Genomic DNA, 12,447 nt, shown 5'->3' with positions numbered 1-12,447 from the left:
TACCTAGGTTGGCATCTGGAGCACTACATGGCAGGAAATAGTGCTGCCCTCTAGTGTTCTTGCAAATGGATAATATTATTGCAAAACAGCTGCCATATAGTGCTCCAGAAATTTGCTGACTCCAAAGCATATGTCCCTACTATTCTATATATGTGTATATGAGTATTTATGTGTTCATATGTGTAAATATGCACATGCACACAAACATATATGGACATATTTATGTACACTTTTGAACCTTTCCCAGTCAAATACCTTGAAACATGCAATATCATTTTTAATGTGTTGTAATGGGAATACTTTAAGTTCCTATTTTTTCCATAGAGAAAAAAAATGTCCTTTTATTTTAAAAGATATTGGTGTATATATACACAGTATATATATATATATATATATATATATATATATATATATATATATATATATATATATATATATATATATATATATATATATATATATATATATATATATATATATATATATATATATATATATATATATATATATACACACAGATAGATAGATAGATAGATAGATAGATAGATAGATAGATAGATAGAACATAGGAATTTAAATTATTCCTAAATCACTTTGAGTTTAGCACAGCTGTTCTAACTTGGTGTTGGGTTTATTTTGAGTTTCCATAAACACTTTAAATGTAAAATTGATTACCAGATCAGGCAAATATATAAGAATATTATTCTTTGAAATATAAACATATTTTAAAGTTGCCTATTAAAAGCATCAATAACTAACCAGATTTACTTTTCAAAGAAGTCCAGGTGTTCATTAAATCTACATCTATTCAGTGATGCAAACAATCCCTGATATCACTTTGTATATAATAAAATAGCAGGATGGGCTGGTTTCCAGGGCTGCCTTCATATATTTCACATGCAGGGCAAAAAACATCAGGTCCCGTTTTGAAACAGTTATTTGCATTTTGATCATCAGTCAACACGTATGAAATAGGGAGGAATGTGTTTCTCTTGGCTTCCTTCAACCATCTTTTCATAAAGTCCAATGTTCCACTTCTTCTTTCTTAGCTGTAAAGAAATTTAAAAAAAAATGTTGTATTTACAAATTACGGTTACACAGCAATAGTAACAATTTGAACTGGTTACAACTTTATCACAATAAACACATCATTTCTTAATGGAACAGTAAAGTCAAAATTAAACTTTCATGATTCGGATAGAGCATGCAGTTTTTAACAGCTTTCCATAAGAGCTCAGGAGTGTGCACGTGTCTTTAGTACTCTATGGCAGCAGTGTTTTGCAACATTATTTGTAGCTTTGTTACACAATGTTGCAAAACACTGCTGACATAGAGACTAGGCGCTAGCGACACACTGGCATTCCTGCAACATTATCTGATTGGTTGTGCCTCCGATGCGTCACTGACACACGGACCAATCAGATAATGCAATAATGGCTGAGGACAGATACAATCTAGAGCACTCTGTTCTAATCAGAGCCTCGGGAGCCGCAACCGCCTTTGGGAGCCGAACCATGGGTCCCACTTCCTATGATGTGCTTTTAAAGGTTTTCGGCCAATTCTGTCCGAGAACTTGCAAAAGCACGTAGTGGGGGTAGGGACCCATTGTTAGGTTCCCAAAGGCGGTTGCGGCGCCCGAGGCTCTGATTAGAACAGAGCTCTCTGGAGCGTATCTGCCCTCGGCCTTTTTGCATTATCTGATTGGTCCATGTCTCCGTGAGGGACAGTATGCACAACCAATCAGATAATGTTGCCAGTGTGTCGCTAGCGCCTTGTGCCATAGAGTACTAAAGACACGTACACACTCCTGAGCTCTTATGAGCCTCCCTAGTTTTACTCTTCAATAAAAGATACCAAGATAACTAATCAAATTTGATAACAGAAGTAAACTTGAAATTTGTTTAAAATTGCATACTCATTCCGAATCATGAAAGTTTAATTTTAAGTCCCTTTAAGCTTAGCTACTTTCTTTTTTTATGTCGTAATTAAGAGCCTTCAAAAAGTGTTATATTGCAATAATAAAATACATTTCACTTCTGGCTGATCACAGTTTGCGCAGTGAAAAGTACATAACAAAATGTAAATAGTGGATTGAAATGGTTGTTGCAGTAAATTTGAAACAATAATGCTTTTTTTTACTATTTATTTTCTATTAATTACTTTATCTCTGGTATGGTCTATGCCTACATTATACACCTCTCTAGTAAGTAGCAGCAATCTATTCAGCTGTAAAGTTGTTTCTCTTTAAGGGCCAGATTACAAGTGGTGCGCTAATGATAGCACTGGTGCAATAACCAATATTGCTGAGCCAAGTTAACATTAGCGTCTGACTTTGATATTACAATTTACAAATCTATGGTAAAGAGCGTTAACGAGAGAAGGGTTAGCAAGGCTGACTTGGCTTGAGTGCAGCCTATATTTTCAATGAATATCGCAACTGTGCTAAGTTGCTCTGGCATTACAAGTTGAAAGTTATAGTTTGCACTCGAGTGAAAGCAGAAACTGGGCTAGAATATTTAGCGTGACTTCAGATCTGAAGTAAACTGCAAGGGTTAAAAAAGTTGCAAAAAACACATCAGAACACATTAAAATAAAGTATTTTACACGCATATATGCACTTTATAATAAAAAAATGTATCATAGTATTATTAATAAAATCTTTTTAAAAAAGTTTAAAAGGGATATGGCATATATATATATATATATATATATATATATATATATATATATATATATATATATATATATATATAATGTGTGTGTGTGTAAATATACATGTCTATATATGTGTGTACATGTGGATTTATGTGTTCATATGTATAAATATATGTGCACACATATATACACATATATACACATATATAGACACACATACACTTGTGAAATATATATAAATATATATTTTAAAGGGACATTAAACACTTTGAGATGGTAATATAAAATGATAAATTGTATATATAAAACAACTCTGCAATATACTTTCATTATTTATTTTCTGTAATTTTTTGCCTGTAATTCCATTCTGAAATTGTGAGCTTTTCAGTTCCTGTTAGAAATGGAAGTGCAGAACAGTTAAATCCAGCACAACTATTGGCTGCACACTCTAATGACCTATGTATAACTGTCCCTAATTGGCCACAGCAGAGAAGGTAACACAAGTTACAACATGGCAGCTCCCAGTGTTTTATAGACACTAAAACTTATTTTGTCACTTTTTAAACAACTAATGAAACTTTAAAAAATACATCTACATGTTAGTCATGGACTAATCTTTTCTTTGAATGCATCATCCTATCTAGCATGTATTTAGTGTTTAATGTCCCTTTAAAATAAGAAGAATATTTTTCTTTTATGTAAGGAACATAGGAATTTAAATTATTCCTAAATCACACATGGTGTTGGGTTTATTTTGAGTTTTCATAAACACTTTAAATGTAACATTGATTACTAGATAAGGCAAATATATCAGATTATTATTATTTGAAATATAAACATATTTAAAAGTTGCCTATTAAAAGCATCAATAACTAACTAGATTTTCTTTTGTTGCATCAAAGTTTCAAAGAAGTTCATGGGGCCTATTTATTAAATGCCTGTCTGACATGATCAGATCAGCGGATCATGTCCTACAGACATCGCTGAATGCGGAGAGCAATATGCTCTCCGCATTCAGCATTGCACCAGCAGTTCTTGTGAACTGCTGGTGCAACGCCGCCCCCTGCAGATTTGCGGCCAATCGGCCGCTAGCAGGGGGTGTCAATCAACCCGATCGTATTTGATTGGGTTGATTTCTCGCAAGTTCTGTCCGCCTCCTCAGAGCAGGCGGATGGGTTATTGAGAAGCGGTCTTTAGACCGCTGCTTCATAACTGGTGTTTCTGGCGAGTCTGAAGGCTCGCCAGAAACACGGCCCTTCAAGCTCCATATGGAGCTTGATAAATGGGCCCCTAGGTGTTCATTAAATCTACATGTATTCAGTAATGCAAACAATCCCTTATCGTTTTGAATATCTTGAATAAGCAGGAAGCAGCTGTATAGATGTAAATAATCGATTTTATAATGTTATTGAGGGAATAAATTGTCCAAGAGAGGAGTTGTGTATGATCTGATACAAGGGTTTATATGTTTTTTTAAAGTTATTTTGGAAACCTGATTATCCTTCAAATCTTTTAAAATCATAAAATAGTTCTGCAACTGGATTAGTTTGGCTAATATTGCTTTCAATTTACTATCTTTTTTCCCAGTACTTGTACAGGAATGTGTTTACCATTTTGCAATGATTTATCTTTGTGGGAGAGAAGATACTGCTTATAGTTAAACTTTACTCTCTAAAAAAGTCATGCAGAAATTCTGGTGACATTTCCCTTTAAAAGGACACATACAAAAGCTTTTAGTGTGCTACCTAAATATTCAACATCATAATATATAAAAGTTTGATTGTAAGCCTGATTGGGGTGGTGTCCCCATAATCATAAAAAAATTGATATGATGGTTTTGAAAGAGTATATGTTGCAATCAGTAAATGACCCTTTCTAGTGCTATAAGTTATGCAACCATTACCTAAAACACATTTGTTCTTCTTAATTAACATCTGGATGAGTCAGGTATATTGATGACATACTTTACCTTACTAAAAAGCAAAACACTGGTAACCACTATACTGTAAAATAGTATACCCAAGCAGATGGCAAGGAGAACCCATTTATACAGGTCAGACTTGACTGATTCAACAGGATCAACTGCTTTCTGTGCCTCTGGAAGGGCATCTGGTAAAACATAGGATGTGAAAATTAGATATCAGTTTGGTTGTCTGAGTATTTCAAAGGACCACTAAATACAGTAGAATTGCATAAGTAACACATGCATAATAAAAAGACAATGCAATAACACCTACTCTGAAGTTCAAACAAGCAGTAGATTGTTTTCCGGGCAAATTTAATTACTCTCCCGTTTTCCAGCCCCTTTTATCATGTGACAGACATCAGCCAATCACAGACTAGTATACGTATGCCCTGTGAAATTGTACACATGCTTAGAAGGAGCTTGTTCCCCAAAAAGTGTTGATATAAAACGACTGTGTAAAACTTGATAATAGAAGTAAATTGGAAAGTATCTTAAAATTACTGCTCTTTCGGAAGCATAAAAGTTTATTTTGACTTAAGTGTCCCTTTAATGTCCTGTTGATCTTATTGTTCTGCACTACTAATCTCTAGCAGCAGAGAATAGAATGGCAATGGAATGACTGAAGTGTTTGTTTACGTTGCCAGATTGTATGCAAATCATGCAATATTTCAGCATACATATAACAGTCTCTTAGTTTATTGCCCTGCATTTTTAACTCCATACATCTTATTGAATCCTTAACTTTGTTCTGTGTTATTCAGTTATGCCCTTATTTTATTATTAGTATTATATTATTAATAAATAATGTATTGTTGTCTAGATTTAGATGTTTTGTGGTGTCATTAGATTTTCAGTTAATGCTAGTATATAAACTGTGCTCATATTTAGGTTTGTGGTGCAATATTGTTAAAAAAAATATCCCTTGCCCAGTGTTCTGATATTAAACAGAAATTAGGTTATGGCACTTGAATAACTGAAATGAACATCACTAGTTCCTTAAAAAAAGAATACTTAGCAAATAAGCAATAGTGCAATGTCTTACCAGGAACATAAATGAAAGTTGCGTTGCCCTTCATAGTTCGATATGGAGGAGGGTACATGACTTCTATCTTGTAAGAGTAAATTCCATAGCCTGGTGTTTGTAGGCCTGATATTTGTAGAGTTACATTACTGGGACCTGGAATCCCCTTACAAAGGATGTCATCACCAGTCACAAACGGCTCATATTTTTTTGAATAAGAGGCAGCACAGATTTCTGTGATTTGATTATTTGCTATTTTAAGCAAACTGAAACGTATTTCCTCCACTTTGCCGAGGACCTTATAGCCACAGACCAAAGTAGCATTTCCATGTCTGGCTAAGACTGAATGTGTCACCTTTATACCTGTGAAATATTTACAGAAGGATCATTATGCTTTAAATACCAAAACTAAACTTTCCAAAACACCATGAACTTAATTTCCATTTCTAATAAAAACTTAAAATCATCTTTAGAGACAAAGATCAAACACTGTAAAAACATATAAAATAAATTAACAAATGTATTCATATGCCATTGTAAATATATCAAAAAGGTATGTTCCCTGTGAAGTTGTATTTTCTTTCCTTAACATACATGATATGTATTTAACTAAATAAACATGATGTATTTGTGTACCTTAATAGAAACTCTTCATAGTTGTATCCAATTATGCAGCAACATGTAAACAGTGAATAATGAAAATGTATACTAGAATAAATTAAGATAAAGAGGGACACTAGTGATTCTTATTGATTGTTTTTCATTATTAGAAATATATACATTTACCTTGCACTATATATAGGTGTTTACAGTTGTACTATCCTTGAATACTAGCAGAGTTCCAAATAATAGGTATATTTAGACAAGATTGTTAGATTTCTGCATAAGGATAACGTTCTCATTTAGCAAACTACCTCACTGGTGTTAAGATGTCTTAAACTAGTGGAGAAGTATATTAATGGTTTGGTTATTTAGTTTTTTTTGTTACATATGAAAGTCAGTTTAAGAGGAGTTGCATTAACTAATTTTCATTTTTTTTTTCTGCTATGTTTTTTATGTTACAGTGTTAAATAGTAAAAAAAAATAATACCTAGAGCAATATTCAAAGGCAAGTTAGTATAAGATTGAAGCTTATTTGATAGCTAGATGTTAGATATTTTCTTTATAATTCTAAGTAAAATAAATTGCACTACTTTATAACTAGTATGCTTCTGAGAGATGTAGGTGTTTCATTGAATTATGATGCATTTTGCACTGGAGTTGAATGAATAACTTACTCTAACAATTATTATTATTGCCACCTGTCCTGAATGATGATATTGCCATCTTAATACCCATGCATGCCCCACACGTTCTAAAGACACCCTGATACACTATAAAACAAACTTAAAGATGCAAATTGAATATGAATGGTTCCAACTTGGAATGAGACTATCAATTATATGTCAGGAAAATGGAAAAATAAAAAACATTTTTAAATTGCTCAAGTTGGGCAAATACAATATATTGTGTTGGTTCTTTTATAAATAAGATAAAAGAAAAATATGTCTACCTACCTTCTGAAACTCTTGAAAACAGGCAGAAGATGAAGATGAAGAATAGTGTTGTCATGATCCACTGGCAAGGGACAATACAGAGCAGAAGAATATGTCTGTCTGTGTGCCTGTATTTATCCCTTATTGCCTAAGTATTTGTATCTCTCTTTAATTTTTTTTATATTCAAAATTGAATTATTTAGCCTATAGAGTCCTATCTATGACTAGTATGTATTTAAGAACACTGCAACTATGAATTCTGAAAAAGGTCCCACAGACTCAACATATATAACCTCAGACTGGCAGAGGCCAAACCTAAAAGGTACAGATTGGTTTTGTTTTGGGTTTACGAGAAAGGAAAACAGTGGGTTGTAGTACTTACGTGTTCAGAAAACCACAAAGAACTTGTGTGTGGCCAAAACAAAACTATAAGAGAACGGAAAATAAAGTTTGTTTCACACCACTTCTAAGTTGCTGATTTTATTCTAGGAACCATATTAAATAATGTAAAATTAACCCTTATGTATCTTTTATCTTAAAGAGATTCATGAAGTTTCAGGAATGGAAGTCAACCAAAAAGCTAGTAACATATTTAAATCATGTTAAAGGAACAGTTTACTCCACAATTTGTATTGCTTAAAAAGATAGATAATCCATTTATTACCCATTCCCCAACTTTATACACATTCAACATTGTTATATTAATATATTTTATACAGTTTAAACCTCTAAATGTCTGCCTGTCTGTAAGCCACCACAGTGGCCTTTTATCTCATGCATGTTTATTAGCTTTTAACAGTAAGACACTACTAATTTATGTGTGTCATATAGATAATATTGTGCTCACTTCCATGGAGTTTTGCAGAAACCAGAACTAATAGGCTAAAATGCAAGTGTGTAAATAGCCCCTTATCTCAGCCTGTAGAGGTTTAAATACAAGGTAATCACAGAGGTAAAAAGGATATTAATAAAACCGTGTCGGTTGTGCAAAACTGGGAAATGGGCAATAAAGAGATTATCTATTATTTAAAACAATAAAATATTTGGAGTCGACTGTCCCTTTAATACATAGTAATTGTAGTAAGATTTCATATTTTGTAGGATTCTGATGGTTATTATTTTAGCATTATTCTACAGGTTTTTCTCTGTCTTTCTCACTTATGTGCTTGAGTTAATCATCCTTTAGAAAGTATAATTTGAGCCTAACTTCCACCTACTCTAGCAAACTGTGAAGTAAATTCAGCTACTCTTCCTATTGAAAAGTTAATGCTACATGCTTTCAAAGTTCCTTATGGATAAGTGAAACCCGCCTCATCTCTCTTAATAACATGGATTAATGAGGGGGAAACAGATTTCTGTATTTCCCTTCTGTTTTTTTCTTATCATTTATGAAAGATAAGTTGAGATTGCCTTCTTCATCTTCCATTTTTTTTCCTCTTATTTATATTACGATGTAAAAGGGGGTCTGTATCTTATGGCAAATCTTCCAATTATGGGCCAGATTACGAGTAGCGCGCTAGCAGTTGCATGCAAACGATATAGGGCAAGATTACATATGCAGTGTCGCCGGCTTTTTACGCGCTTTTGCTATCACATATACGGCACTGCATATAAATACGGCACGTATATTTCACCCATCGCCCGCAATTGTTACTCCCATAAGCTAACAAAGAACTGCGTCGCAAATCAGTATCACATATTCAGCACAAGGTCTTACACAGCAAAAATTGTGAAATTTTACTCCATTTTCAACTCGCCACACATAGACAGGCGCAGCAAGCCTTGCTCTGAAAATGTTAGCACTGTTAAAAATAATAAGCAATATCTGTCTCTGTTTTTTGCAGTGCCTTGTGAGGTCTGAATGGGTTAATTTGTATGTGGGCATTATTAGTCAGGAGGGCCACTCTGGTTAATGGGGCCATAAAATATAGCTAGTTCTGAGAGTGTCTGTTTATTTTTTTCTCAATCTAATCTTTTTCTATCCTTGTTTAAGTCCTTGCATTCCAGCTAGTATCAGTAAATACTTAAATCCTGGTTATCTTGATATGCCAAATATATGAATGTATGTACACAACTCATTGTAAACATTGGGAATGTATCTAGTTCATCCCTGACCTTTGTTTTTTTTATGTATTGTCAAACAGAATTCTTATGTGTAGAACTGTTATTTACTTATGTTGTAACCATATTTGTTAAAACCCTTGCATTTTTTTTTTTTCAAATTTCATTTATTGTTGATAGTATAGTAAATACAGAACAATCTCAAATAAAAAAACACAGTATAAAACAGTGAGTACAAGCTGGACATCATAATTCTATTACAATTCGTCTTTTTCATTGAAAACATAAAACACTTGTTCAGTGGGATGCCAAGTAGTCCTCCCAAAGGAATTTCATATTACCATAAAAGTCTAGTTGTTGTGATTGACCATAGTGATACCTCTCTAGTGACAGTAGATGTGTAATATGTTCTTTCCATTCAGATACTGTAGGGACCCGCTGTTTCTTCCACAATCGTGGTATCAGTTGTTTAGCCCCATTTATCATAACATTTACTAATTTCAATCTCAGTTTACATTTCAGTTTAGGGGGGGAATTAAACAGAAAAAACAGTGGATCCATCCCCATCTTATAGGATATACACTTTTCTATTTCTTTATCAATGTCCATCCAAAATTTCCGGATATACGGACATTTCCACCATATGTGGGACATAGATCCTACTTCACCACAGCCTCTCCAGCATACATTCTCTACGTTAGCATATATTTTTGAGAGCCTAAGTGGGGTTAGATACCATCTATACAATAATTTCACATTCATTTCAGTAATAGATATCGAAGGAGAAGTCCTTCCCATATTTATAAAGATTTTTTCCCATTCACTAGGTGAGATTTCTCTCTGTAATTCGGTTTCCCATGCCTTACAGTAGGCTGGTAGTGATCTAGACTGGTAGGTTATTAATAAGCGGTATAACAGTGATAGACCTCCTCTAGTAGGGAATTGTGAGAGCCAGGTGCTCTCAAACATAGTGGGGGGTCTAAGTAATTTGGGTTTCTGAGGGTTGCTAAATATAAAATGCGACAGTTGTTGTCTACTGTACCAATCATTTGCTAAAAGGGGAGTCAATTCTATCACTTCCTCCTCTGACTTTAACTTGCCTTCACGTACAAGTGTGTAAATAGTGATAAGTGAGTTAATGGTGAATGAGGACTCCTTCGTAGGTTGACGACCTATAGGAATCTCAGGGTTATTGAGTATCGGTGTAAGTGGAGAGGGATTTGTGGAGATACCCGTGTTCTTATTAATGGTATTGTCCCATACTTTTAATGTCTCTGTCAAAATATAGGGAGGTGTTTTGCTAATATCTCTGTGTATCTTAGTGGTCCAGCAAATCCCACCTAGGTTAGGGCTGTTAGCTAACTGTTGCTCCAACCTGACCCATTCCTTATGTTCCCCATGTTTACACCAGTCTATAACTCGGGTAAGAACAGCTGCTTGTCTGTAATAAGTTAACGCTTAGTCCGCCATTTTTCCTATTTCGATACATAATCTTTTTGGCTATACGTGGCCTTTTATTTTGCCAAATATATGAATTAAACATGGTTTGCAAGGTATTCAGGTATGATTGTGGGACTGGGATGGGGAGTGTTTGAAATTTATAAAGAATTTTTGGTAAACTAGTCATTTTAAGTGCTTCCATCCTTCCCATCCAGGATAAACTTTTATTTTCCCAACTATTTAATTCTTGTTGGAATTCTCCCAGGAGATGTTGGAAATTTTGTTGGAACAAAAGCTGCTGATTATGTGATATCTGAACCCCTAAGTATTTTATAGATGAGTTTTGTATGCGATAGTGATATTTTTGTGCTATTTCTTGCATGTCTGTTTCAGGGGTGTGTATTCCTAACATTTCTGATTTCGTGGGGTTGATTTTGAACCCAGAGAATTTACTATATATATCCAACTCGGCTCTTAATACTGCTATGGATTGTAATGGGGATGTAAGTGATAATATGAGGTCATCGGCATATAATGCCTGTTTGTATTGGGTATCTTGTACCGTAATACCTTTTATATTCGGGTTGTGTCTAATCGCTGCTGCGAGAGTTTCAATTGTCAGCACAAATAAAATGGGCGACAGCGGACAGCCCTGTCTGGTTCCGTTATTGATCCATATCTTGTTGGAAAGGGAGTCATTTAATTTAATTTTAGCTGTGGGGGCGTTATATAGTGTAAATATTTTGTTTATAAAGCTTTCACTCATGCCAAATCTTATCAATGTACTTTTTAGGAATGATCAGTTTAGCCGATCAAAGGCCTTTTCCGCATCCATGGCCAAAAAAACAGCTGGGATGTTACGTGTTTGTGCATATTCCATCAGATTCAAAATTTTAATGGTATTGTCTCTCGCCTCTCTATGGGGGATAAAGCCTACTTGATTTGTGTGTATAAGTTTTGGGAGAATTTTATTAAGTCGTTGGGCTAGAATCTTTGCATATAATTTTACGTCCACATTTAAAAGGGAGATTGGCCTATAACTTTGAGGTTCATCTGAGGGCTTCCCTGGCTTTGGAACTACTGTTATGTGGGCTTCTAGCATGTTTGGTGGAAATGGGCTGTGGACATTAACTTTGTTAAACATCTCTAATAGGTGGGGGATTAGCAATGGGGCAAGAGTTTTATAGTATGAGACGGAGAAGCCATCTGGACCGGGGCTTTTCCCTGCATTGAGATCATAAATCGCCGCCTTCACCTCTTCCGGGGTGAACGGGGCTTCCAAGTCTGCTGCTTGATCTTCGTTTAGCATAGGAAGCGGGATTTCCCTCAAATAGTTTTGTAGGTCTGGGACCTCCCTGGGCCTATCTATGGTATCAGAGATATTATAGAGCTGTGTATAGTACTGCTCGAATTGTGTGAGAATGTCTTTAGTAGAGTGTACCTTTTTGTTTTTAGCTGTTTTTATTTCATGTACAAAAGATTTAAATTTTTTAAGTTTAAGAGTCCTCGCTAGTAGTTTGCCTGCCCTATTGCCTTCATAGAAAGTGGTGGCTGCATGTTCCTGTAATAGTAAGTCATGAAGGGCCTTTCTAGTGTTTTGGAGTGACAGTTGTACGGATTGGTCCTCCTGGTTTTGTCTATGTTTATGTTCTAAAACTGAAAGTTTTGAGGTAAGATCTAGATATTTCTGTCTTGCTATTTTTTTAAATTGTGCTTTTCTTTTAATGAATTCCCCTCTCATGAAGCACTTGTGTGCTTCCCAAACAGTA

General features: G+C 34.5%; 1 protein-coding gene across 1 annotated transcript; it reads right to left on the bottom strand.

The window, feature by feature from the left end:
* Positions 1-953: 953 nt before the first annotated feature.
* CTLA4 (cytotoxic T-lymphocyte associated protein 4) lies at positions 954-10,638 on the bottom strand. Its single transcript, XM_053696903.1, has 5 exons — positions 10,614-10,638; positions 10,339-10,512; positions 5,664-6,005; positions 4,625-4,764; positions 954-1,049 (listed from the first exon to the last, which is right to left on the bottom strand). The coding sequence occupies exons 1-5, from the start codon at positions 10,636-10,638 to the stop codon at positions 954-956; spliced, it is 777 nt and encodes a 258-aa protein (XP_053552878.1).
* Positions 10,639-12,447: the final 1,809 nt, after the last annotated feature.

The sequence above is a fragment of the Bombina bombina genome, unplaced genomic scaffold (genome assembly GCF_027579735.1).
Source record: "Bombina bombina isolate aBomBom1 unplaced genomic scaffold, aBomBom1.pri scaffold_537, whole genome shotgun sequence".
NCBI lineage: Eukaryota > Metazoa > Chordata > Amphibia > Anura > Bombinatoridae > Bombina > Bombina bombina.
The sequence above is the reverse complement of the archived record's forward strand: the minus strand, read 5'-3'. Positions and strand labels throughout refer to the sequence as shown.

Bases quoted from the DNA above. Each gene is read 5' to 3' on its own strand.
- CTLA4 (XM_053696903.1), bottom strand. From the start codon at position 10,638: ATGGGGAACATAAGGAATGGGTCAG. The intron at 10,513-10,613 runs GTTGGAGCAACA...ATATTTTGACAG, and splicing joins GAACATAAGGAATGGGTCAG to AGACATTAAAAGTATGGGAC. The intron at 1,050-4,624 runs GTAAAGTATGTC...ATTTCTTTACAG, and splicing joins GTGTTTTGCTTTTTAGTAAG to CTAAGAAAGAAGAAGTGGAA.